Source organism: Amblyomma americanum, chromosome 2, assembly GCF_052857255.1.
Source record: "Amblyomma americanum isolate KBUSLIRL-KWMA chromosome 2, ASM5285725v1, whole genome shotgun sequence".
In the NCBI taxonomy this organism is placed as follows: Eukaryota; Metazoa; Arthropoda; class Arachnida; order Ixodida; family Ixodidae; genus Amblyomma; species Amblyomma americanum.
The window spans coordinates 107129027-107156959 of record NC_135498.1 but is presented as its reverse complement, the minus strand read 5'-3'; the positions used below and the strand labels follow the sequence as shown (position 1 = coordinate 107156959).

General features: G+C 45.4%; 1 protein-coding gene across 1 annotated transcript; it reads right to left on the bottom strand.

The window, feature by feature from the left end:
• Window positions 1-2: 2 nt before the first annotated feature.
• On the bottom strand, window positions 3-27690 carry LOC144121736 (arylsulfatase B-like). The gene is made up of 11 exons (XM_077655103.1): window positions 27592-27690; window positions 26019-26146; window positions 20870-21029; window positions 15865-15974; window positions 15195-15305; window positions 13377-13502; window positions 11363-11489; window positions 9693-9989; window positions 5243-5433; window positions 1071-1322; window positions 3-311 (listed from the first exon to the last, which is right to left on the bottom strand). Exons 2-11 carry the CDS (start codon window positions 26124-26126, stop codon window positions 183-185), a joined length of 1611 nt encoding a protein of 536 aa, XP_077511229.1. The 5' UTR covers window positions 26127-26146; window positions 27592-27690; the 3' UTR covers window positions 3-182.
• Window positions 27691-27933: the final 243 nt, after the last annotated feature.

Genomic DNA, 27933 nt, shown 5'->3' with positions numbered 1-27933 from the left:
ATTTGGTCTTCTGAGCTGTGTACTCTTTATTTACATCACTGATAAAAGCTGTACAAAGTCTTCACACGCGGAATAAAAATTAAGTACATTCGATAGGAAAAACCGCTTTCGAACGTTTGTCGGCCGCATTCTGTGAGCACATTCTCGTTGAGTATGTAAGTACTAGGCTTTCTCAATCGAGTTTAGAAGATCCATGGCGCCCAGTTGCCGTTATTGTTCTCAGGATAACCCTTGGGATCAATTGTTTTATCGATCTCAGGATGCAGTGTGCTCATATAGCCACCAAGTTTCGCCAGCAGATTATTCAGCAGCTGCAAGTATAAAAAGCAAACTGTCATCATTCCGGCTTGCATCACGCTAATATCTACATATCTTTCAACATCTCTGCATGTTTGCGAACTGTACCACTGGTTACGATCTTTGACACAACACCTTTCTTTTTTTTTATAATGTCGCATGCAATAAAAATTGAAAGCTTCAGTAAACATGTCTGAGTAAAAAGTCTTCACGCACCAATTTTTTTTTATTTCATGTGAATTCAAAGGAAAGAAACCTACACTAACTTGTCAAAATACAGCAGTAGTAGTATTCTGTGATATTTCATGGCCGTTCGTGAGCATAACAACCAGTTTCTTGAAGAGAGCAAACGGACAGACTCCGCAGATATTAGCAGGTACACTCAGCTCGTGACATTAAGGCAGGAACGGCAGTTGGGAGTACAAAACTGATAGCACGTACAGTAGGGGAGAATAGTCTTTGGACCATGTGCTCCGTAAACGAAGCCAAGAGCACTGTTATTAGCCACTTACTAGAGACCATACTTGTACAGGTGGAAGAACGGAATATTGAATTTCACCTGCTCAAGTGGGGCCTTTGGCCACCGGCTAATAATAGAGCTAGCGGCGTTGTTTACGGAATGCCTGGTCCAGGGACTTGTCCGTGACTGTACAACATATGGTGCGTACAAAACTGCGCAGGTTTCTGCCTTCGTGACAGGAGTCTTTTCGAATGTAAGAATCGAGCGACACTACAGACGTCCCCGCTAGTCGTCAAATTCATGCCCCTCTCACCAGTGGGTTCCTGGCAGCCATGTTGCGCAGCTCACAGGGATCGGATTCCAGGTCAAACACGAAGATCAAGATGCCAGTGTCGAAGTTGGTGGGACCTTCATTGCACGTGACTGCCGCTCTGCGCCTCCAGCTCTTATCGTAACCGCGCTGGAAGAGCTGTGGCTTGCCGTAAAGCCTCTTCAGCACTCCCGCAGCCCTCGAGTTCCGTTGCAACGAATCCAGGTCATTGTTGGGGTGCGCTCGCCCGATAACCTGCGAGAGATTTACAACTTTCCGCAACTTTTACTCTTTAAGAATGCTATCCATATGCTCAATATATTAAGGAAGATTCATTCCTAAGCTCAGACGAGCGCTTGATGTTGGTTGTGCATGTTGTTCCGTGCAACGTTGCCACGACAACACTGCTAGTGATCATGTCTAAGGACCGGTGAGTTGCGCTGGGGAGTGAGGCTACTTTACAGCTCGCACTTCGCTTCAGAGGAAGCATTGATTAAAAAAAAATAATTTGCATCCCTAAATGTTTCAAACGAGCACAAAACTTACTTGACCACAGGAAAGTGTCAGAAATTTCTAAACAAGAGCGAATTTACCATTAATAAAGTTGTACTCCTCCTCGCAATATCGGCGGTTAAAGTAGGCAGTAACGTTTCGATCCATGCAGTAACCTTATATCCGCATCAGTTACTGTACTGTACTGCCTAATATCGCACGTTTAATCAAAACAACTTCTGATGCGTCATCTATTTATGCACTTGGCAAGCATTTATGGCAGAGTCAGGAGCGTGGACGGTTCACAGTTGAAGATACACACGTGAATCTTCAAAGCCAGCACACTACTAACATTATTATACTGAGTACTAGAAAACAAGACTTCGACAATATCAGTCCATAGCGGAAATATCAAGGAAAAACGAAATTTTTGATGCACTCAGTTTAAAGCAGTCTGGACTGTCCATACCGAAATTTCGGCAAGTTTGTGAAAGTTCATTATGAATTATAACGCGTAGGAAACACTGTTAGTGTTCCAGGCACGAATCTCCATTGTCCTGTGAGTGGGTGCGTTGGGTGGCAAGGCAAGCATTGTGTTATCATATAAATATATAGACAGAAATTACAAATGAAGGTAGAGCGATCACACTGAGGTATTTTCCGCACTGGGGCATTGGCAAAATGTGACAGTTGAAGGTGGGTACCGAAGAGGCTCGTATTTATCCTTGCACGTGGCCAATGAGCATGTTCACAGCAATGGTCTGAAGCCTGAACTGTGATTCAAATGCAGGAAAGCATCAAGTGATTGGTCAGAGTTTTCTCCACTGGTCAAATATTGGGTCTTCCGGTGACGGCCTGAATGCAAAATGCGCTCAGGAATTTAAAGCTACTACACATTTTCGCTGCGATACATGATGGAAGACAATGATAGCGTAGTTCATCACCTCGGGAACCTGGTTGGTTACACCGCTGAGAGAACCCTCACGACGAAATGCATAGAGCATATGCGTAAGCGGTAAGATGGATAAGTACGAGTGGTTAGCCAGAGGTCAAAGTAGTGTCAGTGGTGATCAGAGTTAAGGGCAGTTAATAATAAGACAAATTCTAGGCTGAGAATTTTTTCCTGCAAGTGCAATTCACTTTGAAGTTTCAAGCATTTTGATTCGTGCTTGTTTTATGTCATTTATTTGGTCATTCCAGCGCCTATAGGTGGCGCGGCGGCAGCACCACATGGCGGACAAGGCGGTGATGGTGCCGATGCCACAGCGTGCGTCTCTGCTGAAGCAAAGCGGCTTCTTTACATTGTGGGACATTTGGAGCGATATTTAGAGTAAATAAGCAGCTGTACATGATTTTCGGTTATTAAAAAGTGCCTATGCTTAAGTTTGGCTGCATTACAGGCGCGAATTAAATTTTTATCGATATGAGCATGGAATCGCTACTACAAAAGTGCCGCAAAAACTCCGAAACTTGCGAACTCAGCATAGTAAAGCGCGACAAACACTTTGATCTCTAATTTTTTGCGCGTTCACATTCTTGTTCTTTGGGCACTCACCCGAAAGCGGAAAGAAACTACTTTAACGACTCAAAAAGTGACTATATTTCGTGCCTACACGAGCGCGGCCCTTACCCGCATAAATACGGTATGTGTATTTATTGCGCGCTGATCTTATAAGGACACAAATGGAAACAAAAAAAAATCAGCAGTTGGCAACGCTGGCAACGGTCCATAGCGTATTATAACTGCACTTACCAATTACAACAGTGATCAAAATCAACTTTTTAATGTGGCTGTATCAATGAAGCCAGAAAGATCAGAACCCTTGAGCCTACAATTTTGACTCGTGATTGGCTGCTTGTATGGGTAAACAAAAGTTTTGCCAGCGGTCTCTATTTTGTCACAGAGGAATTCTGTTTCGGAATTTTGTCCTGAATGTGGGTGAAGCTTTAATGCAGATTTAATTGTACCTGACTACAGTAGCTGTTGTTTGAAGCGGCAGCCAGGGGGTCGTCCGAGCTTTATAATAGTCCAAATTAGCGCTCAAAATATGTTTTTGACTAGCAAGGAAAAACGCCTTGTTAGAGTGAGCAGACGACAGTTGCCAAGAAACGTTTGTGGTTATTCATCCACTTTGCGCATTATGTCCGAGAACTGAAGGTACAATTCTGGAGTTCTTGCCTTTCAAATCGCCATTTAGCAGTCACGTTGTGGCCAGAAAGTCGTGTTTAATCCAGACTAGAATGGACTGAAGCGTCTTTGTTTTCTGCAAACGTCCGCCTTAAAATATGACCAATATACTTCATATTAGCTCAGTGTTTAAGCACTGCACTTCTTTCATGCAACTAATAGGCTACGCTGGCCGAATGAGCAAATCTCCCAATAGGAATGCATTGACACACGGTGTCGTGGCGTCAGCAGAGTACGTCGCTGAGGAACAGACGGGTCACTGGGCTCAAACACGTAATCAACCTGCAGAATGCACTTAACCACTGCTTTTTAAACTCTTTACGTGTTTTCTGCTTGGAATGTTCGCACATCGTAGAACAATAGAATATGCTCATTTTTGACGTGTATCTCCCGCTCCTAACCACTGCGATTGCACGCGCTGCGCAGAGAGATCACCGGCTCGCCGCGTGGCGCCGCCACCGTCGCTGGAATGACCGAATATGCGTCTACGGATGTAGTCCTTCTCCGCAGTCGCCTACTACTTGCTCTTGCTACTCGATGCTGCTCACTTTTCTATGACATTTCTCTCTCTTTGCTGCTCCCGTAGCAGCTAATTGCATTCAATATCGTGGTTAATCCCATTTCGCGGAGGCCCCTGCGAGTCACTTCAGGTATCACGGTAGGGCATCGATTATGAAATCGCGACCAACGGTCTACCCCCTTGGCTGGAGGGCCCCTTGTCGCACTGTGTCCTTGAGTTTCATCTTACTGTGGTAATTAGGAGCGAACTAGTCCTTGGTCCTGTGGTTTCGAGGCCTTCACGTAGTTCTTTCTGCCTGTGCATAATCTATAGGGCGGGAAGATTGGATCAGGGCAGTTTTTTGCATGAAATGTGCGCTTACGGAATTGATGCAACACAACTGGTTTTGTGTTCGCTTAAAAGCACTTTTCTACGATAACGCTCTTGCAACGTGGCGGTTCCTAAACTTCGCCCCACGAAGTCTGCGACGTCATCCTTACATTTTTTCTTCACATTGTTTATTGCCTATTTCGCTTTGCCCTTGAGCACGACAACTCAGACAAACTCGCCAACATAACACAAGATATCTGCGTCCATGCAAGCAGGCACAAAGATGCAGCATGTGCATGCACGTGTGTGTAGGAAATGAACTGTGTATACTGCGCTTTTTGTTGCATGATGGAGCGCAAACCCGACAGCGTGATAACATCGATCCTGGACGCTCCATGCAATTCGTTGCGTTATGACATAACACTTCTCATCTACTCTACTCTTCGAATTCCTCCCCTTCCCCCTGGTGTGTAGTATACCACGGAAGGGCCTTGTTGCACTGGCTGCCTTCTGCCCTTTCCTCTCATTTAAGTTTTCTCTCTCCAGGGTCTCTCTACATACACACCACCATCGATTACGTTTATTTTGTGTTGGTTGAATCACAATATTGCACAGCTCCTACCGACCGCCCTAAACTCGAGCCCAAAGTAGAGGGAGAATTCAAACCTTGTAGCGCTCGCTCACTTCCTCCGAGTAGTTCCCCAGCACAATCTTGTAGTTAAGGTAGCGGAGCGCTGCGATTTCAGTTTCGGTGTTGAATTCCAGCAGCGCTTCGGTGCGTGGTGATGGCGCACCGGTGGACAGAGCATGCCACATGTCGGTTCCATCCAGGGAGCCAAGATTCTGCACATCACCTCCTACAGAAAGCAATTGAGTGTGAAGAGCTGCAGTCAGACCAAGTTCTCTTTCCATTCCACCGGTGTGCCATATTAATAACATATTAATTATGAAAAACAATGAGAAAGCACTGCAAGCCGCATCGGAGAACAACGGTGGCGTCAGTTCGTCATAGAAATAACTAGTCGAGGAGGTGTGACGTCCGAAGAATAGAACTTTAATAAACCTAGCACCTGCGAGGGGGATTCGAACTCGAAACGACGCAAGCTGATCACTTTCGCTCACTGCTGCACTTGACCGCTATTCCATTGCCACCTTTTAGCTTTTTTTGTTTTTCAACATGGTACTCATTACGGGGGTACAATGTTCTATGTACATGAACTACGTACGAACTATGAACAAGTTATGAGGAAAACAATGGCAAATCAAAAAGATGCATAATCCGACACACCTAAATAACTCAGCATTAGGCGAAAAGGCCATGAAGAACACAGCACTAAAAGTGAGTGCCATTCCAGTTCGAGCTCGGTCTCAGCATAGACTTGCTTTAGATGAACAATCATTTTTCTGAAGTTGCCTTTTGCAGAAACAACTTATTCATAATGTCGGTCCACCGTGCGTGTTCTCTAGAAGCTGTGTTGTCCGATTAGAAAGAATATGTCTAAGGGTTCAACAAATGGCAGTGCAGTTAGATATCATATAGAATGCGGTGTCGAATGAAGTCGTTTTCAATGTCCGTTTCAAGATATCCCAGAATAGTAGTGCACCTTTGCTACTGGTGATTATGCCCAATCTTTCTGGAGCATCCCACAGAATGTAGATTACCGATTACGCCATTTTTTAACCGTATTCTAACCGTATTTTAGCTGGAAATGATTCGCTATGTAGCTTATGGAAAAAGATGCCTGTACACGGTTTGAGGGGCGTTTTGCGTATCCTTTACTACGTCATGGCCCGGTATATGTAATACGTCATGGTAATACGTCATGGCCCGGTATGCCGAAATACACAGCGCATCCACGCGTACATGCATGGAGGGCACAGCATACGAATTAAATTATTCTACAACCATTTCCTTCGCACTGAAAACATGAACTCAGTGGGGAAACGAACAGCTAAGTACACCTCATGCATTAACCTCACCAACACGTACTATCAGAAACATTAAAAGACACAACGAGGTTCGGCAAAACATCAACTAAATTCACTTGGAAGAACTAAAGCACGATATGGTGTGTAGTGTCGTGTAAAAACATGAAACGTGAACATATCTGTTGAACATACAAGTGATCTAAACCAAGCCCTGCCAGCGCTTACATGCAGGAAAAGGTTTTCACGCCTCAGATTCAAAAGACAAATTCAAAAAAGAGGTAAAAACTCTGAAAATGATTAAGGAAAAGTTTTGTACAATGAATATTTTAGAATAAATAAGGAATTATAAAGGCGAGGAACTGGTTACGTGCAGCCGCCCTGCCAAAAATCAAGAGACCATGGGGGTCACAGGTCTAAGCGTAGCGCTGAGGAGTTGACAGTGATGTGCACTATGCTTACAGGCACTCAGAGAGACGTCAAGGTACTTGGGCGGCCTACGTGTCCATTGCATACCAGTATAATCAGCAGGTACCGATCCCCACATTCCAAACAAGGAACTGAAACTCTCAAAACACTTAACCCCATCTCCTCAAACTGAATAAATTTCTCCGTTAAACGAATAAGCTCATCGGTGCTTGGTTTATGACCAAGAAAAACGAGAGGTGATCTGCATTAGTGACCCATAACAGAAAAACCACAGACGGCTGTACTGTTAATGATACTTATGCAAGGTGGCTACAAATTTAGTGAGAAAAGCAGCGGTGACAGTGGGCAACATTGCTTCACAGCGCACTGAATGAAGACTGGTTGCGAGAACCATTTACAATCAAGCGCGTGGAACAGTTTTTGTACCAAAGACGTATCCCAAAATAAAGAATTGAACCAAGACTGACGTGGTTTAAAAGAAAAAATGAAATCAATTGCACACTCGCACGAACGTCTTTGTCAGATCAATCTGCTGCAGTGCTGGTTCATGAGTGTCACTGCAATATACTGCGACTGCATTGACCGTCTCCTCAAGCCACATGTTTAACGAGATCAAATCAAAGTAGACATTGAAAGCTGTAGCCGATTTCAGAGTACTTTGGCGAAAATGTTAAAATTAGAAAGCATTATAGGCCTGTAGCTTTCTACAAATCGTAGTTTTTCCTCACCAGTTTTTGGTATTAAGACAAATTGGCTTTTTGTAAACGACGGCGGCAAAAATCCCACATACCGGTCACAAAAATTTGGAGGCGGCCATGGGAGCAAACAGATTTAAATGCCTTATAAAATTCTGAGCAGCTGCCACCTTCTGCGGTTTTCGAAAGTAGCAGTCGATCAATTGCATCTTCTAATTGTCCCAAGGTTAAAGGACAACCTATTAAGGCGCACTAGTCCTCAGAAAACGACGCAATCATAGACACTGAGCGCGCTACATGAACGTCATCAGCAGGGCTTAAAGGGGCCAGCAAAAGAAGGACTGACTTGCGCGCGGATGGAAGTTGATGTCGGCGATAACGTTGCAGGCACAACACGAGGGGCTGGCAGTTGAGCACGCGGTATATTAGGGTCCGGTGATGGCATATAGTTTGCAAATCACTACAGTATGCCATCGCTGCACCCTAAAATCCCGCGTGTTAACTGCCAGCTCGTCACGCTGTGCTTTCGAAGTCTTCACCTTCATCAACTTCCATCCGTGCGCAAGTCAGTCCAGAATCAAAAGAACGCGGGCACTGGCACGTGCAAGCGCAAGTTCGAACGCGTCGCCGTTTTAGTGGATAAAAAGAAGGCGCTTGGAAGTGTCACGTGACGAGCATGTATTCAATCACGCGAAAGATTGGGAGATTTGAACCAATGACTGCACTCATTATTGGCGCGAATGAAGCAAGTAAAAATAATACTATACTATTCACAAGAGGTAGTGATAACTAAGCGATTTTACTTTTATTCCCGAGGGTAAAGAATCTCCAGTACTCTGCGCAGCAAGCTTCCCGAGATGCAGCGCCCCTTTCTCCATTGCGCAAAATTCTGACATAGTAGTAGCTTGTGCGTCCCGGAAACAGTATATAATTATTCCTGTTGCTCAAAGAGCGACTTTCAGTGCACAATCTTTGGCATTTAAAAAATTCCTGACTGAACTAGACTGCAAGCAGGCGAACGATGCAGAAGATTAAGCTTTGCCTTTGGAAGATTACTTCACCTCACCGTAACAGAACCAAAATTATTGTGGGACTGTAAAAAGAACAAAAAATAGTGCCCCTGCCCGTGCAGTGACACTTACTGTGCCTTTCCTTTCCTCATTGCCAATTACTATTCGGCCCAAAGTTATTTCCTGAACGACTCATCAGCTCAGTGGCCAAACAAGTAATTTATTAAAGGCCTCAAACCCTTCGTGGTTACGGTACCATCGTTATATTCCTTAACCACCTGCTCCGCAGTTCTACCTCATTACAACATATAATGGGGTCACGTTTTGATAACCGCTTATAGCACAACGGCCAGATTATTACTGCAAAATTACGCCTACAAACGACTGCAACATGCGCCCTGAAGGAGCCAGTTAATTCATTGCCGGTTGATTCATTGCGGCCAAAAGTAGAAGACAGAATGCTTGTCTTGTTATCATGGTCCCGTAGAAGTTGTTTGCAAAGAAGGGCTTCCATTTTAAGAGCGCCAGTTTCGCAGACAACTACCGTGCTGTGTATCTGCACTACGTCTCCATTGCCTATCGATGTGGTAAGCTGTGGACTATGGGTATTCGTAATAGGGCCACCGCTTCGCCTTTTTACACGCGTACTTAGTCAAGGCTAGCATTTTAGATCTTTGATAGCCCTCATCGTGCGCAGGCTGCCACTACTTCTTAAAGGTCATGTATTTGTGTATATTAAGTACTAAGATTACGCTACTTTTATGAACCAGTACCACTAAAGGTTCTTCCTTTAAGGGGCGAAAAAGCAATAGCTGCTGTGTAGAATGTCACTACGTGATGATGATGATGTTTAATGGCGAAAGGGAAACTTTGGCCAAAGAATGTCATGGCACAAGGTATTCTTCAAAAAAATTTGGGTCTAAGACCCATTTGCAAGCATTCAACCCCGAGAATCCCAGCACCAGGCCTGGAAAAAGCCTGTACCGACTACATCACCGATGGGTGCCAGGCGTCATTGGGAGTCAACACTCCTTTAAACACACAACGAGTCCTTACCTGCGGCAGAATAAAGCGTCGGAAGCCAGTCGGTAATATGCATGAGCTGGTTTGAGACCCTTCGAGTTACTTTAAGGCGTGGGCTCCATACGAAGGCTGTTCCACGAATGCCGCCTTCCCAGACTGTGCCTTTAATTCCACGCAGGGGCCAGTTGAAGCCCCGGTTAGGGTCGTCGCGGGTGTACGGGTGTCCGCCGTTGTCCGTGCTGAAAACCAGCACCGTGTTCTCAAGCATGTTTGCCTTCTCCAGTTCTTCTATGAGAGCTCCAACGGACTGGTCCAAGGCGTCCACCATTCCTGCAAGAAAAAAAAGGAACGGAATCCATTCTGCTACGCTAAACTGCACAGAGACGAAAAAAAACTTTCAAGTATTGCTGTCCCGAAATGTTTGGTATGGGCTCCGCGCTTATGTCTTCATCAACCTATGTGCACTACTCTGTAAAGGAGGCTTACAATAACCTAAGACTAACCTGGTCCTGCGCGAGCTGCAGCCAGCAAAGCTCATCTCATCCACCCGCCTAATTTCATCCACGCACTTATGTGCCATGTGCTGAAGAGACAGTAACAAGGAAAACTAAGATTGCAATAAATTCAAGGACGAAGACACACGATTCAAACCCGCGCAAAAGTCTTGCAAACGTCTTGAGTTGTTAACATGGCAACGTATTTGCTGTCGAAGTATCCCATGCTTGTTGACTGTGGCAACTCCCAGCACAATTGACTAGTTGCCCCCGCGGCTCGGTTGGTATAGTTAGCGGGCGAGCCATATAAGAAGGTTTAAGTTATGGTCAATTTTCAGAACAGTAAACACAAGGGAGGACGTGTAAAGGTGCACAGAATACATACAGCCTTTGTCAAAAGTTTTCAGTCCAGGAGCTTTGCTTCTGAAGCCCTATTGTGAGACTCCTGTTGTGTTTGTAGAAGTCCAACCCACAGGAAGGTGCAAGAGACGATATCTTACCTTCAGGAGATTTGAAACGCTGAAAGGACATTACGAGTCACCCAGCGGGCCACAGAAACACACCCCACTGGGCTCAACTTTTGACAAAGGCTGCATGCACATTCTTAAGAAATGCGTCCACATCCACATACGCTTCCTCTGAACTCCGCTTTCCTGGAATCTAGCAAATGGATAGAGCTTAGTTTGAAGAAAATACTCCGAATATTTTACGCAAGCGAAATTTACACATCGCCAGAGAATGATTAGGAAACCTGATCGCGCGCCAACAACTTTGAAGTTCTTTGCAATATCACAACGCGCCAGAACAGGCATTTTGTTGCTCTTAACTGTGCCGTTTCTTCAACGTCATGCACTCCATGCAAAAGGCAAGAGTTATTGTTTTATTATGTTGAAAACTAATACACTGACAGCGGCGTAAACCTTGGCCCATAAAGCCTTCATTTACTTCAAGGGTCAAGCTAAACTGCGGACTAAAGTGAAATAGCATCTCTTCGGCTGACAGCACATTATAATTGTTGGCTCTTTTTTTAGAATAGCGCTAGCTTGAAATTTAAGGATCACTGTTCGTCAAGATGTATTTTAGTGGCATCATCTTACTGCCAGCGTCTTCACTTTCAGCTCTGGAACAGTTTCTGCACTTCATCACTGATCTTTATCACTGATCTCTATTCAGCATCATTGGCTCAGTTTAAAGTCGTGTCTTACGCACCTGCTAACAGTGTCCTGTTTCGGTCTCCAATGTAGCGAAACTTCTTCACGTTATCCTCCGGAGCTTGCAGGAGCTCTGGCTCGTATGCACTGTGGGCTGCTTGGTGGGCCAGGTACAGGAACAAAGGCTGCGTTCAGTTCGTGTAAAACCAAGTTGAACGCCATAAATGAAGAACGATATCGGTGTTGCCTGTCACATAGTGCTTTCTGTTGGCAACAACGAATAGACACAGTTCTCTAACCGTTGAGCTGAGTATTTAACCACTCCGAAGTATCGCACACCACGCCCATGGAGTCTCCACTGCGATGGTAATGTTGAAGGGACATTGAGGGCAAACGGAAATTGGGTTCTATCGTTAGATTACCGCGCACTAAGGACAAAGACGCTACTCTCACTAAAAACAGGCCGTGTTAGGTATAAAAGTCCCGAATATTACGCATACGTCTTCCTATCGCCGGCATTTTCGCAAAGGGACTGCTGGACGTCAAGCCAGTTCAATGCGCCCAGATCGATTAGGCTTAGCGCCATTCATTTCCAAATGATGAACACGGAATCTATCTCGGTATAAATGTCACCAGTGTGAATTGAGCAGCAGAAAAAGATTCAAATTCCATTTTGTCGACAATAAATGACTTTCTGTCAGACAAACACCAAAATAGCCAGAAAGTCCGCGGTATACAACTAATTTTTATAAATAACAAAAACTCAATCGGTTAGTACTTGTTGCTTCTCTAACCAGTTTCTGTTTTCAATTTGTGGGTTTTAATGTGTCGACGAAGCCCACTTAGTGAAGCCTTCCCACACAGGAGGATTCCAAACTGGAGGACAAATATATCAAAGTTTGGCCGCCGCTGTAGGAAGTCTAACCTGCGACACTGTGTTCAGCAAGTTAGCGTACTCTCAACGTTCGCAATGGCGTGTAACAGTGCGGGTGCAAATGAAAAGCCTGCCCCGCCTCCGGAGTTTGAGATTCGATGCAACGAGCTCAATTCTAAGCTTAACGCACGCAGTTACCGAACTTCAGTGAAGACAGGGGAAATTACTCGAGAAGTTTTTATTTGCAGATCCAGAGAAAACATAACATAACTACATATCCTAACAAGCGAGAATCATGCACAAAAATAAGGATAAAAAATCGCGAAGAAATCTCCTTAATTCCTGCATTTATTAGAAGATTGATGAAAAAAATTCCTTTTGGCATAGCTTTCACCAAATCAAATCAGTGTCTATGCAAATGCTAAACGTTCCGTGGTGGCACTATTAGTGACATTATCTCGGCAAGGTCTGACGTAATCTACAGATGTTATGAACCACCTCTCGCTTCCGCTGCAACAATTTGGGAGGCGGGGGCTTTTAAGACTAATGGCAAGCACGCAATGTTTGTCAAAGAGCCCAAATTTTTGGCTGCTCAATGGACTGGCGATGATCTTATGTGACAGCGCATCTATTCTAAGCTGATATGCTCAGCATTGTTTACTCGGAAAAAGGGAGCCTCGATTCTAAGCAAATGTGTCCCGAACTGAACTGCATGGAAAATTGTCATATCTCGACGCCATTAAATCTTCCTCACTCCAGTCACCCTATGAAGAGTATGTTAACTAAGGAAAGAAGTTGTAGCAAGTCACGGAATTAAGTGAAAGGCGAAAACCTGCACAACCTGACGAGCTCACTGAAACAGCCCGAGGCAACAGTTTGTAAACAAAATGTGCGCGATTCATCGCCAAACATACTGCATAATGTGCAGGAAAGCAATAATTTTACATGATCGACAGCATAACATAGCACTGCAAGATTTTTCGTCTTCAATATTAACGCGTTGAAAACGTAACATTGCCTCCGCGTTTCCTTGACTCCTCCGTGCGGTAATGTAAACAAATTGGTCAGGCTGCAACGTGTGTCCAACACACTATTTCGTAACATATAAACTGTCCGAATAAAAACGGTGGCATGCTTTGAACTTAATCACTATTTAGTATGGCGGCCGCGTTCACACTAGCCAAAAACGAGCTCTTACCTTTGAAGTGTTCCTATTGGTAATGATCGACTTGGCCCGATCCTTGAATAGCGTAGTTGAATATATGCGCTGTTCAAGCGGGAGCGGATGAGTGCCATTCCAGAAATCAAGTCCTCTGCGGCCTTCCTGCAGCCGAAAAAAGACGCACACGATAATCAACTTTTCAGGTGAAAAAATGCATTGGTGCGCTATGCTTTCGTACTACACAGACAGCTATATTTTAATTTTCACACTTATGCAAGATCGTTGTAATTCAATCGTGAATGGCCATTTGTTACAGAAGAAACTACAACGTTCTCAGACCTTTGCACTTGAAAATCTGTCCACACACTGTAAACGAAAACGCCTATTCGTGTAAAAAGGGAGTAAATGATTGCAATGGAAAACACCGATACCGCATAGCCCCCAAATGTAGACGTTAATTTTGATTACTTTAAGTGACAACAACTCCACCTTGGAAGACGTTCCTTAAACACGGTGACCCGACCCATTAAGTAGTTAGGCGAAAGAATGTAGGATACCAAAAAAAAAACTGGTGGAGAGGAAAGGCTGCACATCCGACCAAGCTTTTTAGAGAAATGAGTTCTTAAATTTGCAACAATTAAAGAATTTAATAACCGACCACAGTCAAGTGTTACTGCTGCTCAGGTAGTTTTTTTAATACAAACTTATACCGCGGAGTTTCTTCCTCAGCCTGATGTCCCCTCTAGTCTTCCGTTAATTGGGCTTTTCTTTCCAAGATTTTCCGAAATAATGGGCAAATGTTGCCCTAAACGGCTTCCTCACCAGTTTGAAAGTAACTAAGACATCTATTTTGCCTTTAAAAGAGCAAGTGTCTAGGCTTAAAGCCTTTTGTGCCACAGCCAGGTATGACAACAGGATAATGTTATGGTGAGAAAGCAAGCCCATTATTGAAGTGTGCGCGCAACCGACGATTTTTAATCCCTTTTTTTTAGTCAAAAGAAAAAAAGAACAGCTATCGCCTCGCATGGCTGCCATACTGTGAAAACCAGCCCTTCAACGCTCCCATCAAAAGCTACCGATAGCTAACCAATCCCACGTTATGCTGCCAGAAGCGTGTTTTCGTAGTAATTTCGATACTATGGTCCCATTAGGTCTAAATGAGCGCTTCAGCGTGCTAATGTTATTATGTGCCTTACCAAATAGAAAACAGCCGCACACGCAGCCATTGTTTCCAAGCTTCCACGCCGCAGCATAAACTAAGTATTGCTCTCCGATTTTCCAGAGTGTTCTCTATTATTCACCATCTTATTTCATCATAAATTCGAATCCCTCGATTTAAGAAAGAACCGAGACCCTTCACAGTCTTCAGTATGAGCGAGTAACGTAGACCAATGCTCAGAGTTCCAATAAGCAGCTTCTTTGCTGGTTTAATATTCTACGTTGGAGAAGCGCAGACTTACCTCTGTCGTATGCATGATTGCAAAGTGCGGAAAAACAATAAACTGGGCAAATGATCATTTAGGCAGCGCGGGTTTGTTATTTTTCTGCCTGTACTGAAATCAGCAATCTTGCCTAGAATATTCATGCTTAACTCGAGGCGCACATCTCCTGTGGGCTAAGGAAAGGAAACAACCTTTGCCTCTACACTGGCTCGTTGAAAATATAACGATTTATGATAGTTCTGATTGAGGGGTACTTCTGTTCGTCGTTCGCACTTCGTTAACCTTGAAACAAAAACTGCCCGCGCCCCACCACAAGCCCTATTGCGTTGTCCAAATTGTGCCCGGTCGTACAATTCAGGCATCGCAACAACTTTTTTTGTGCAAAAGGCCGTCCATGCCGGCCTCAACTTACGTTCTTCAGAATTCCGTGGTAGTAGTCATTGGGTCCATTGTGGAAGCCGTAGAAACTGTCGAAGCCCCTGTATGTTGGTGTGTAATTGAAGCTCGAGTAGCCTAGATGCCACTGCAATAAAAAACAGGAAATGTGAGGAAAGTGCTGACTTTTTTTGTTATCTGCACCGCATCCCATCCTCAACTAAAACACACAATTCCAAAGCAACCCTGCCTGTCGGTAAATTAAAAGCACAAAAAATAATCCGTTTCAAAGCAAACAAGGTGTCCCCGAATGTCAAATGCATGTTCGTACTTCATGTAGGCTTTTCTGTTTCTTTATTCTCACCAATACGCTTCTTCTAAAAACAAGGATTACTTAGCAATATAGGCGCAGGTAATTGTGGAAGCAAACTCTCGTTTTAATGAGCTGAAAAAAAAGTGACTTCAAGCGTAAAATTTGTAGAATCCCCAAATCTTCAAGCCATGTTTACTGGTGCCATGAGCTGGTAGCTACAAGCAATGGTCATCATCGTGCACAGCGGTGGCTTTATGTTAACGTAGCCTATGACCAAAACTGCGAACTGACCATGCAAATTCAAGAACGGCCTGTAAGCTCTTCATCTACCCCTTCTCTCTATTTGTTATTTCCACATTGGGCCGAGTTTCTTCGGTATGTTCGGCAACTTTACCTTTCCAACGGCATGCGTCTCATAGCCCAGATCCTTGAGATGCTCAGGCAAAATCTTTAACTGCAGCGGCAGGCCACCCACTTGCGCAGCCATAATGGGCGCCCGAACACCTGCATCAAGCAGGGAGAAGACGGTCTAATTCAAGAATGTCTCCTAGAGGCATCTGCAGCGAATATCGTAGACCCCGTTAGCTTGGTAAGCAGTTTACGTCGCTTCGTTTAATTAGCCAAATTATTTAACGCGCATATCTCGCGCCAATAATACCGTCCTAATAGTATATTTCTGCTCGGCGCTGCCTAAAATCCTTTCCAGTCTTAAAATGCGCTCATTTTTTGAACTGGAATGGCTTTTAAGCGACGCCGAGCAGGGCTAGTGCAGGAGCACTTTGCTGCAGCTTGCCGGAATTCAAAATTCGAAAAATTAAGCTTCTATAGATATGTAGGAAACTTACCCGTCCACACCGGATTCTCTGAACAGCGCAATCCTTATTCGTATATGAGCAGCATCCCTTTTATAGTATACCCGCACCTGCTTCTGGAGTTATTGAACACGCGAGATGCTTCTTCACTCCAATGCCAAAGTTCAGAGACTTCGATGTGGAGCTGCAGCGCCTCCGATCACTTCGACGAAGAGCAGAGAGAAGATACATGCGCACACAGTCGCTGCACGACTTAAGGGCTGCAAGACGCACACAGAAGAGAATCCAGCGCAGAATTCAAATCTTGCAGGCTGACCGTTGGAAAGCATTCCGTGAATCACTCGATCCTCGAAAGCCTTTTACGCATCTGGAGTGTGGTGCGTGGTTTGCGAACATCTCCTCAGCAGCTCCTACCATTCAAGTCTCTCGCACTTCACCAAGGACGTAGCGAAGCGGAGATTGATGAAGCTTTTTGCGCAAGAATAGCGGGTCCCAGGAACCAATCCACAACTCTCATTTGCTGCTAAGTGCCTAGATCTAGGGATTCGCGAATGGACCTTCTTTTCTCCATGGAAGAAATAGACGCCGCCATAGCTGGTTGCAGACTCTTCATCGCAGGGGCCCGATGGAGTAACATACTCTGCACTTGCAAACCTTGGTCCGGAGGCTCGACGTGTTCTTTTAGCCCACTTCAACTCATCATAGTGTGCGGGTACAGTTCCAGACGCGTGGAAACCAGTTCGTTTGGTTCCAATCCTTAAACCTGGAAAATCGTCGCTTGACGTAGCATCGTACCGTCCAACCGCATTGGCTAGTTGCGTTGGCAAACTCAAGGAAAGGATGGTACTTACGCGAATTGAGTGGTATCTGGAGCGCTATCACTTATACCTAGATGTAATGACCGGGCTTCAGCGGGGACGTTCGTCTATTGATAGCGTGATTGACCTGGTGTCATCAGTTCAACATCAGAAGCATCTGAAGCGCTTGACCGCGGCGTTATTTCTGAATGTTAAAGGGGCGTATGATCACGTCACTCATCAAGCTATTTTGGACTCTCTGGAAGCTCCAGAACTTGATGGTCGCATGTTCTGCTGGATACGCAGTTATCTATCCAACCGATCACTATTTATGCTGACTGAAGACGGATCAACATCTTCACATTACACTTCCCGTGGGGTTCCACAGGATGGAGTACTTAGCCCAACGCGTTTCAATCTTGCGCTTGCCGGCCTTCTCGATATACTACCATAATCGGCGAGAGTCTCAGTCTATGCAGACGATATTTGCATCTGGGCATCAGGAGTTACACGACCACAAGTTCGAGGCTTCAAAAGGCGGCAGGCATTGTTGCGGCCTACCTCCGCCTGCAAGGTCTGTAGATTTCTACTGAAAAATGTTCGGTTGTTGCCTTTACATGCAAGAGCATGTCCCATTACCATGTACGCATAAATGGGTCAACAATACCCTACGAAAGAAGCCATCGCTTCCTTGGACTATCATCGATCGTAATCTAACATGGAGCCCACATGTCCCGTACATGAAAAGGCGACTGACACCGATCGTTCACGTTCTCGCCTTTCTCGGAGGAAAGTCGTGGGGAGCATCAGTGCCTCGATGTTCCAGCTGTACATAGCACTGGTTTGGTTTATGGTTTATGGGGGTTTAACGTCCCAAAGCGACTCAGGCTATGAGGGACGCCGTAGTGAAGGGCTCCGGAAATTTCGACCACCTGGGGTTCTTTTACGTGCGCTGACATCGCACAGCACACGGGCCTCTAGAATTTCGCCTCCATCGAAATTCGGCCGCCGCGGCCGGAATCTAACCAGCGTCTTTCGGGCCGGCAGCCGAGCGCCATAACCACTCAGCCACCGCGACTGTACACCGCACTATTTCTGGGATTCCTTCGGTACAGTATCCCTGCAATTGGAAACTTGATGAAAACGAACATACGGTATCTGCAAAGTGTTCAGGCTCAAGCTGTGCGGACGTGCCTAGGAATGCCAAAATGCGCGTCTACAGCCGCAACAGTACCCATCGCTCAGGAGTGTCCTGTGACTGCCTATGTCACAATCGAAGCCTTGAGAGCGCATATTAGCCACCTCTCGGATTCCCGCACACCACTTTGCCAGTCTTCCTGCTAACCGGCCGAGTTCATCGTTTGCGACAATTATTGATGCCTATTACGACTTCCTACCAACCCAATTTACACCGGCCTCTCGACCGTCGTCTCCATTATGGAGTCTGCATCAATCTCGTGTGCTTCTTTCCATACCTGGCATCAAAAAGAAAGCTGGTTTATCGTCAACAGCATTGAAACACGCCACTCTACAATACTTGAATGATAAACACGGACACCGACTGCACGTATACACTGATGGCTCAGTGACCCCTTCCAGTTCCTCGGGCTCCATGGTCATTTTCGTAAGGTCCATAGTTCAGAAAGTGAGAACATCACACCGGACTTCATCGACTGGTGCAGAACTTACTGCTATTCGTGTCGCCATTGAGCATATCAGTGAGGAAACACCCCACCAATGGGCTCTTTTCACTGATTCAAAGCCAGCCCTCCAAACTTTACAATTTGCTCTTCGCCATGGGTCCCATGAACAACTTGTGGCGGAAATCCGAGAGCTCCACCACACATCCATCAACAAAGGGCACGACATTGTTTACCGATGGCTGCCAGGACACAGCGGCATCGCAGGCAACCACCACGCGAACTGCTCACCTTGAGGGCGATTGTGTGTTCATCCCCACCTCGAGAGCAGACGCAGCGGGTAGGCTTAGACCACTGTCGCGGGACATCACGCTTGCCGCGTGGAATTCAGGCCAATTCTCGCATTCGCGTTTAAAATTCTTAGAACCAGGTCTGAAGCTTCTGCTTCCATCCGGCCTACCACGACGTGAAGCAACTTTGTTATGTCACCTGTGACTTGATGTAGCTTTCACCAAGCACTACTCCTTAATAGGTATGGCTGACAGCCCTGCATGTGCCATCTGCTGGTGTGATAAGACTATAGCACACACTCTTTGTGGATTTCCTGCCTACAGCGCCGAAAGACAGTTTATCTGCCTTGCACTGGAGCATCTAGACCTGCGCCCACTGACGGAAAAGAAGATTCTCGGACACTGGCCGTGGAGGTCGTCGGTGGTAAAGGCCTCCAGGGCACTGCTCCGCTTTTTGAAGACTGCTGGCCTGGACGATAAGCTGTGACATTACTGAACGCTGTGAATTTGCATAGTGACTAATTTCCTGCAACAAACTTTTCTCCATCATTTTTTCCCTCATCCCTTTCCCCCCGTGCAGGGTAGCAAACCGGCTATTCTTCTGGTTGACCTTCCTAACTTTCCTCCTCCTCCTCCTGCCTCTGGTGTAGTGCATCCAGGTTGCGCCAACGACTTTCGAATTTAGCAGTGATAACTCAGGATCAACAACGATCAGTGCATTTCAAATTTTAGGTTTTGCATATTGATTAATAATAATAATAATAATAATAATAATAATAATAATAATAATAATAATAATAATAATAATAATAATAATAATAATAATAATAATAATAATAATAATAATAATTGGTTTTCGGGGAAAGGAGACAGAGAGAGACTCTTTAATGAAAAAACAGAGAATTTAGCCGGCGTTTCAATATCGCTGGCATGCTACTCTGCGTAGGGGGGGGGGGGGGGAATTTGGGAGATAAAGACTGAAAGAGAGCAGCGTGAAGAGGTGGAAGGGAAAGGAAATGGCGCAGTACCTGTCTCATATATCGTTGGACACCTGAACCGCGCCGTAAGGGAAGGGATAAGGGAGGGAGTGAAAGAAGAAAGGAAGAAGAGGTGCCGTAGTGGAGGGCTCCGGAATAATTTCGACCACCTGGGGATCTTTAACGTGCACCGACATCGCACAGCACACGGGCGCCTTAGCGTTTTTCCTCCATAAAAACGCAGCTGCCGCGGTCGGGTTCGAAGCCGGGAACTCCGGATCAGTAGTCGAGCGCCCTAACCACTGAGCCACCGCGGCGGGTTTGATTAATCTGGTTCAAATTGATTCCGGGCGCCCTTGCTATTGCTCTCCGATAAATATTTTTTTCTCTTCAACCGCCCATTAGCGTGGGATCACATCATGGGTAAGATCACAAACATCAATAATGTGTTATATTTGTGAATTCGACGTGATATACGTCACATACAGATGGCATGAGTTTCAATGAGGCTTACATTACGAAACCTTTTTAATTCTTTGATTTTACAGCTTCGGTCAGCGTAAACGTCGACGAAGTTTATTTTACTCTGTTACAAAGCCTCTGCTCGATAACACTCTGAATACCCGAAAGCTCGTCTGTCCTGGAATACATCAGGATGCCTTAAATGCCTGAAGTGCATGTTTATTTTCTCATATTAAACGTTCTCTACTTCCGAAGAACCGTCAAGTTAGCGGAAAGAGCCACACAGTCTATTTTTCCGATGAACAAGAAATGAAGTTTAAGCAGAAAACATCTTTCTTGTACGTGGAGAAAAACCGGAGCTTATCCGCATTGGTGAAAACGTGTGTTCGGATGGTTCTTGCAATCTTCTACACAGCCTTACCGTTATGTGCTGGATAGAGTCCTGTCATCAATGCTGCTCTCGAAGGCGAGCAGAGCGGCTGCACGTAGTAGTCATTCAGTAGCACACCCATGCTGGCCAGTGCATCTAGGTTAGGCGTGGGGATCTGGGCCGATCCATGGAGGCTTGTGTCAGCCCAGCCCTGAAAAGTTTTGAATTGCGCGCAGAGGTTTCAGGTAAATAGCAGCCATAAGCTTTACCGGAGAAAAATTCAACGTTAACTCTGACCATGCAAAATATTCCAACTAAGCACTTGTACAAATATTTCATAGCAAAACACCCAACAATGCTTACACATGTACTTGCTTATGAACAAGAACTCTGACTGAACGCGAAATAGCCTATGGCTGATGGTATGGTATGGTATTTTATGGTATGGTATGGTATGGTATGGTACGGTATGGTATGGTATGGTATGGTATGGTATGGTATACGTGGGTTAAGGTCTTGAGGATATGAGACGTTGTGTGGAAAGCTGTGGATTTATTTACCCGCCTGGGGTACCCAAGAATATTGTTTTAGTTTGGTTTTTGGAGGTTAAAATTCCTAAGCGACCCAGGCTATAACGGCCGCCGTAGTGAAGGGCCGTGGAAATTTCGACCACCTGGGGTTCTTTAACGTGCAGTGACATCGCACATTACACGGGCCTCCAGAATTTCGCCTCCATCGAAATTCGACCGCTGCGGCCGGGATGGAACCCGCGTCTTTCGGTCAGCAGCCGAGCGCCATAACCACTGAGCCACCGCGTCGGCACAAGAATATTGATGTCACACACTGGACGCTCATTTTTGCATTTCGCCGCCATCCAAATGCAGCCGCCGCGACCAGGATTCAATTCCAACTCCTTTGGCCCAGTAGCCGAGTGCCATAAGCACTAATCCACTGGGAACGGCATTCCATGCATCACTTATAGTTTAATAATGGCCGGCATCTACCGTTTTGCAGTCGAACGAGGTGTTTTCTCGCCGTGGAAAAAACGAGGCTTTGCATCATATCCTAATACTAGAAGTCGACGTGGAGAGATCGCATTCAACTACCCTTGTGTGAATCGACAAAAGCGCCTGGCACGTGGCGTACAATTTTCGGATGCTTAGTACAAAGCTCTGGAAACTGTAGCTTGTCTCGTTTCGACAGCGGCAGGAGCTAATTTTATTGTTCCCGTTTTCTTTTTCAACGATATCCTTTCTAAAATTGGGATAGCCAGCCACGCGCATGCTAGCGATATGCACACAGCTTTACAATCGGATGACGTGGAAGCCACTCGCTCCTACCGCGTCCTGTTCAGCTGAACCCTTGCAACTGCCCATGCCAAATGCTGTAACCTACATCTGAGAAAGCAGACTCATGGCTGTGTGAAACCCAGGCACGAGCAAGCCGGTGCTATAAACGAAAGGATTTTGCCACAAATATTTGCAATTCATAGACACGTTACTCTATATGCTTGAAGCTCTGGCGATATTTTCTGCGCGTTCGTTTTGTGCTAAAGACGTGAAATTTGGGTGTTTTTTTATTTTATTTTGCGTGGAATTACACAGCAGGCTTCTCAGAATGTCCGTCAGTGAGGATAAGGAGCGCCGAAGACTTTTTCTTTTAATTAAGGCAGTGTGGTGAATAAGCAGGCCCCAAGTCTCATTCAGAACCGAGTACACGTGGTAGTGCCTCGAGAACAACAGATGACGGTTTACCGGACATCTACTGTGGCAGCTTTAGAGATTCCGTGCTTTGAAGCTGCAAACCGCTGCCAGTATGCACACCCTTTTAGGAGATAGCTGTTTTATTTAATTTTGGGGGGCATTACGTCGTCAGAATTTTATTTCGCAACCGGGATATTTTACATGTTTTATTGCTTATGAATACTGATAAATGTTTCATACCTTTAAAATTGTCCAAAAAACTGTCAAGAAAGGTTTCTTAATCGCTGTGCAAAAATGGTCGTTCCGTTTTTTTTTTTTTACTTTTGCAAAAAACTATTTCCTCCTACTTAAGGGATAATTAATTCTTATAAAAAGTTTTATAGAACGTAGAGTAAGCATCTGATTTTATTTTCTGCGAAAAATACATCCGATGCTATAAAAAGAAACTGGGGAACAAATTTACGAAATCTTGAAAGAAGAGTCAATTTTTAAAATGAAGCTGCGCGCCCTCTGCGCTTTCCTCCAGGCATTTTTAGGCACCTCGAAAAAAGATATTTCAATCTATTAAGAACTAAGACTGGAGAAACATATGTGCATGAGCGTGACAGTGCTCACGTTTCGGATCAAACAATTTTTGTACTTCGCGAGTTTTTCTCGACTAACAAGCGCATATTTCGTATTCCCATGTGTCCACAGGCGACAGCAAAAAAAAATTAATAAACGACGTCATGCAGCCGCTCTTCGCATTTTACCTGAAATGAAACCCAATCCTCTGAGACGGCTACACTATAGCGCTGGGCTGTTTTCCTTGTTTACTTAATTTCGGTGCATATATTTTGGTTTCACTGACGAAACAATTCGACTTTGTTTCAGCAAGCAGTTCTGTAGCTGAGGTTTCGGCTCTACAACAGAGTTAGACTCCCCTGTTACCCAGAAATGCTTAATATAGGCAATTCCTGCATTGACTTCCCGGTTACAGCTTCATAAAAAAACGAACTTGTAAAGGCCAGCCGAGGCGGCGGTGAAGCTACTGCGAGTGCCAAGGAAATCAATTGGCCGCAAACATCGATTGTACGACCCTGCAGGCAAAGCATACAAAAGCACTCCCGAAAAAAAAAAGCTTGCGACTGCAACAGTACAGAAGAGTCGCACGTGTGTCACGGACTAATAAGGGGAGAGGCCAGAAAATATAACGAAGAAAAACGAATGAGGCTTCCGCCTAAGACGCATTGCTACTCTGGCACCGCACCAACACGCGCTGCAAACCACGCGTGGAGGGTAAAGAGTCTGCTGTTTGCAAAGAACGAAGTAATACGAGGAAAGCGGCAAGCAGTTTTCCAAACTCTCAAACGATCACCTTGTAAACCGGCTTCCAACAAACAGATACCGCACGAGCAGGATACGACTCTACTCGTGTGCGGAAGGCTTAGGAAATGAGCACATACTAACAGCACGTATATGCGAAAAGGGAATGCGTGCTGTCCTGAAGCGCCATACATGTCTAACAGGTTATCGTCGCAGGAAACAAGTTCGCTGCACGATGGAAAGCAACAAGTGACTGTCTGGCGTAGAGTTGTGGTGTAATAAGGACCAGTCTTGTGCGTTTGTAGTTGTGTAATGAGGATAAATAAATATAACTAGTACTTAAGTAATGTGAAAGGCAGTGAAAGCGAAGATATGGGAATAGATAAAATAAAGAGTTGCCGCGATGAAACCGTAAATATTCATTTATTTAGTTACTTATCATACACCGCCACAAGGCCAGATGCACTACAGACAGTCACACGAATAGAAAAGGCAAATAGGAGAGAAAAATACCGAAGGCACACAGGATTAAAAATCGCCCAAATACGCAATGTTAGCGAATGTTTCATGGAACTGCTCATAATGGTCAATACAATTTCTGCGGGAAGATAATTTCTGAATGCAGAACGCTCGAGGAAAAAACTTACTGGTAAAAAGTTTTCACCACTGGTGAAAACCGGTGAGATTATTGCTGAGTGCGCAAATTGGGTAGAATTTGTCCATGACAGGTGTCGCAGACAAGGAATTAGACTTGATAGCAGTTTTTCTATAGCAGCCCGGCTATAGTGGTGAGAATTGAAGGGCCTCTGTTCAATTGCCCATTGCGAATGAAGTAAATATATTCTCATAGTTGAGCTAGATTCTAAGCCTTAGGGCTCCATAGATGTGTCTCATAGCCCAGTTCGGAGCCAATTAATATCATTGTAGCTGCTCCAAGGTTAAAAGAGCACCATAAAATTTTTAATTCAAGTGGCTTAACTGCGGTTAAGCACCTTTATATTTTCTCATTAAGAGGTGGCTACCTTAGGCTGGTTGTGATCTAGGCGCCAAAGTTGTTAACAGAAGTTAAGAGTGTTTAACAGTGGTTATTGCTTGTAGCATGCTGGCAAAGTGAATGTTTTCATGCACAATTGCACGAATTTCGATTTGCTCTTATTTACCTGAATTAACCATCCATTACACCTGTTTGTCATTGAGTAAGATTGGCTCTGGGCAGGGGGGATGTAGGCTATTATCGGTAGTTCTGGTTATTCATGGAAATAAATGCCGCACTGCTGTTCGTGTTTTCCTAGCAGACATAAAACGCTAGCGAACGAATATGCACTCAATCTCATGAATAAGCAAGTCAGCTGCCTTAACCAAATGAAACTACCTTTTCCGGTACACGTGATAATACTAACCACACGTCCGCCGGAACGGAACGTATGCTTTTCCCTGGCTACGTCATACACTACATCGGCTCACACTCACCGCGTTCCTGATACAGCGCGTTTACAGATATGCGTAGACACACAAGCTTCTACGATTACTTGTCCACACGAAACACACGACGCTTGATCTCATTGCATCACAAAACATTACCCAACAAGCACAGCGAAGGACGTTGTTGTGCACAGCGCCATGCAGCTGAAGGCGGGAAGATAAAACCGCCCGCCGTCGGCTCACGGGAAGGAGCACATGGGAACGATGCAAGGCCGCAACGCAAAAACTATTACAAAGCAAAAACCAGTATCTACTACTCAATCAGTATTTCGCTGTGAAGTGCTCAACGAAAACTTTGCGAATTCATAGTTGAGTAAACTCAAGGACTTCAGATGTTTCATTAAAAAGTCATTCAGCCAAAAACGGCTCAACAAAATGTCAATGGAAACTCAAGGCTCATTTCTGTAAAGCACATAGGAGGTTGCGGCAACCTGCGCAAGTATACGAAAGGAAAAATGCTTTCTGAGTGCAAGACCAGCAAGGTTAAGAAAAAGGCAAACTAAATTATTAAATTATTGAGCGGGAAATATACTGCGGCAGGATGCTACGATATCCAGTGACGATAAAAAAGAAAGACAATGTTAATTTAGCTCGAGCAAAGTTATTCGAAGCAGCGCTCTCGGTGGCAGAACTCAAGTTACTGTCGCAGAGCGCAGTAGCGGTTAAAATGGAAATAGTGTCAAACGATGGTGCTTGCTCACGCCACTCACCAGATCGTCGGCGATAACAACGACAATGTGTGGCGGTGTTGCCGGCGGTTTCTTCACGCCAATACCGGCAACGCACACCACGTTGATCACTAGCAGCCACAGAAGCATGGCAGAAAGTTTCGGACTCCCTGCGAGCGAAGATCGAAGCGAAATAGGCGGCACTGTCAAGCGCCGGCAAAGTTTTGTAGTCGCGGAATCGGATTTGCAAAGGTTTTCGCAACGCCAAAACCAGCTCCCGGCAAACCGACTCGTGGCGCGGTCTGGCCAGATGCCATTCTTAGAAAAACCCGGCTCACAAGGAACTGGCGGTACCTACGTAGAGCTTTAAAGGTTTCGTCCGCGTTTTTGTAGAAACGTTAAAAATTGTCAAGGCACAACGTGCTTGTCCTTCAAGATTGTTACCTCCAGCGAGGCTAATGCTGTAGTAGATTTTTTTTCCAATCCATAAGCGCTGGACACATGGCTACTCGAGCTTCCAGGCTATTCCAACATAACGCTGTCTGTGGCATCGCCATCAATAGTAATGCATTTCCGAGCTAATTCACTCCTCACCGGACACTGACGTAGCACGTTGCTTTATCCCCACCCACTTAGTCGTCCAAGCTATGCTTGAAGCATCAGGCAAACCATTTACGAACTAGCTACTGTGGTACATAGGAGTCGGTTCGCGTGATATCGCTTATGGTTTATGGGAGTTTAACGTCCCAAAGCGACTCCGGCTATGAGGGACGCCGTAGTGGAGGGCTCCGGAAATTTCGACCACAGGGGTTCTTTAACGTGCACTGACATCACACAGTACACGGGCCTCCAGAATTTCGCCTCCGTAGAAATTCGACCGTCGCGGCCGGGATCGAACCCGCGTTTTTCGGGTCAGCTGCCGAGCGCCATAACCACTGAGCCACCGCGGCGACGTGTTCGCGTGATATCGTTCTCAGCAAGCAGGCGTCCCGAGTTGCGGCAAATGCGCGGGCCGTTAATGAGGCAGATGAGGTTTAAGAGGGGCGTGCTCTGCTACCCAATAGGACATATATTCACTCCCTGTATAAGCAGTGACGACCGATGGGCCCACAACTGGCAACCACAGTGCAACTTGACTAAGCATTGAGGAGGACGCTCAATAGGCTTCCGCACGACATAGCCGCTATCCGCACATGAACCTAACTTTGGACGGCTGGGGAGCAGACGACAGCGGATGGTACCAAGGTATGTAGGGCAGGCGTGTTACAATGAGTGGCAATGATTCCGTTTTGTTCAGAAACGCTCGGAGCAGAAAGCGCAACCGCCGTAGAGTGACGACTGTGTTGCTAAAACCGTGAGCCGAATTGTGCCAAGGTACACACAGTTGGATGCAGGCCCTGCCTTACACTAAAGATAGCATCGTTTTTGCGGCGTAATTACCGACGGTGTTGGAACTGAAATCACACCTTTCTTGCAGACGAGCCTCCGCCTGTGCTAACGCCCAAAATTTCAAGAAAGGTAGACTTAACTACCGTGTGCAACTTAACAGTGCATTGAAGAGGTGCGGAAACAAGGTTGTTCGTGACCCCATTCAAATTGTAGACAATGTTCTTACCTGCGAAAGCGCTGTCGAGTTTGGATGGCGAGACCGACCAAGAACCCCCCGCACCAAGACACTGCTGCCGCCCGTCTGAGCAACGCACAGTGGGAAGAAACACCAATTCACCGCCTCGCTTGCATTCGCCGCAATCGGCTCTGCGTTGACGTCATCAGCAGCGTCCACGATTCAATGCAGTGGGTTGCGATGCCAAAAGCACGTGCTGTATTTCAGACTCGTCATCTGCAAGGATCAAAAATTTTATCGCAGCGGTGGTGCGCTGATTCTGTGCGAAAGTGTCCATGTAAATTCTGTTAGGCTGTATTACTTTTTAGGAGTCATGCGGTATTTTTTTTCGTT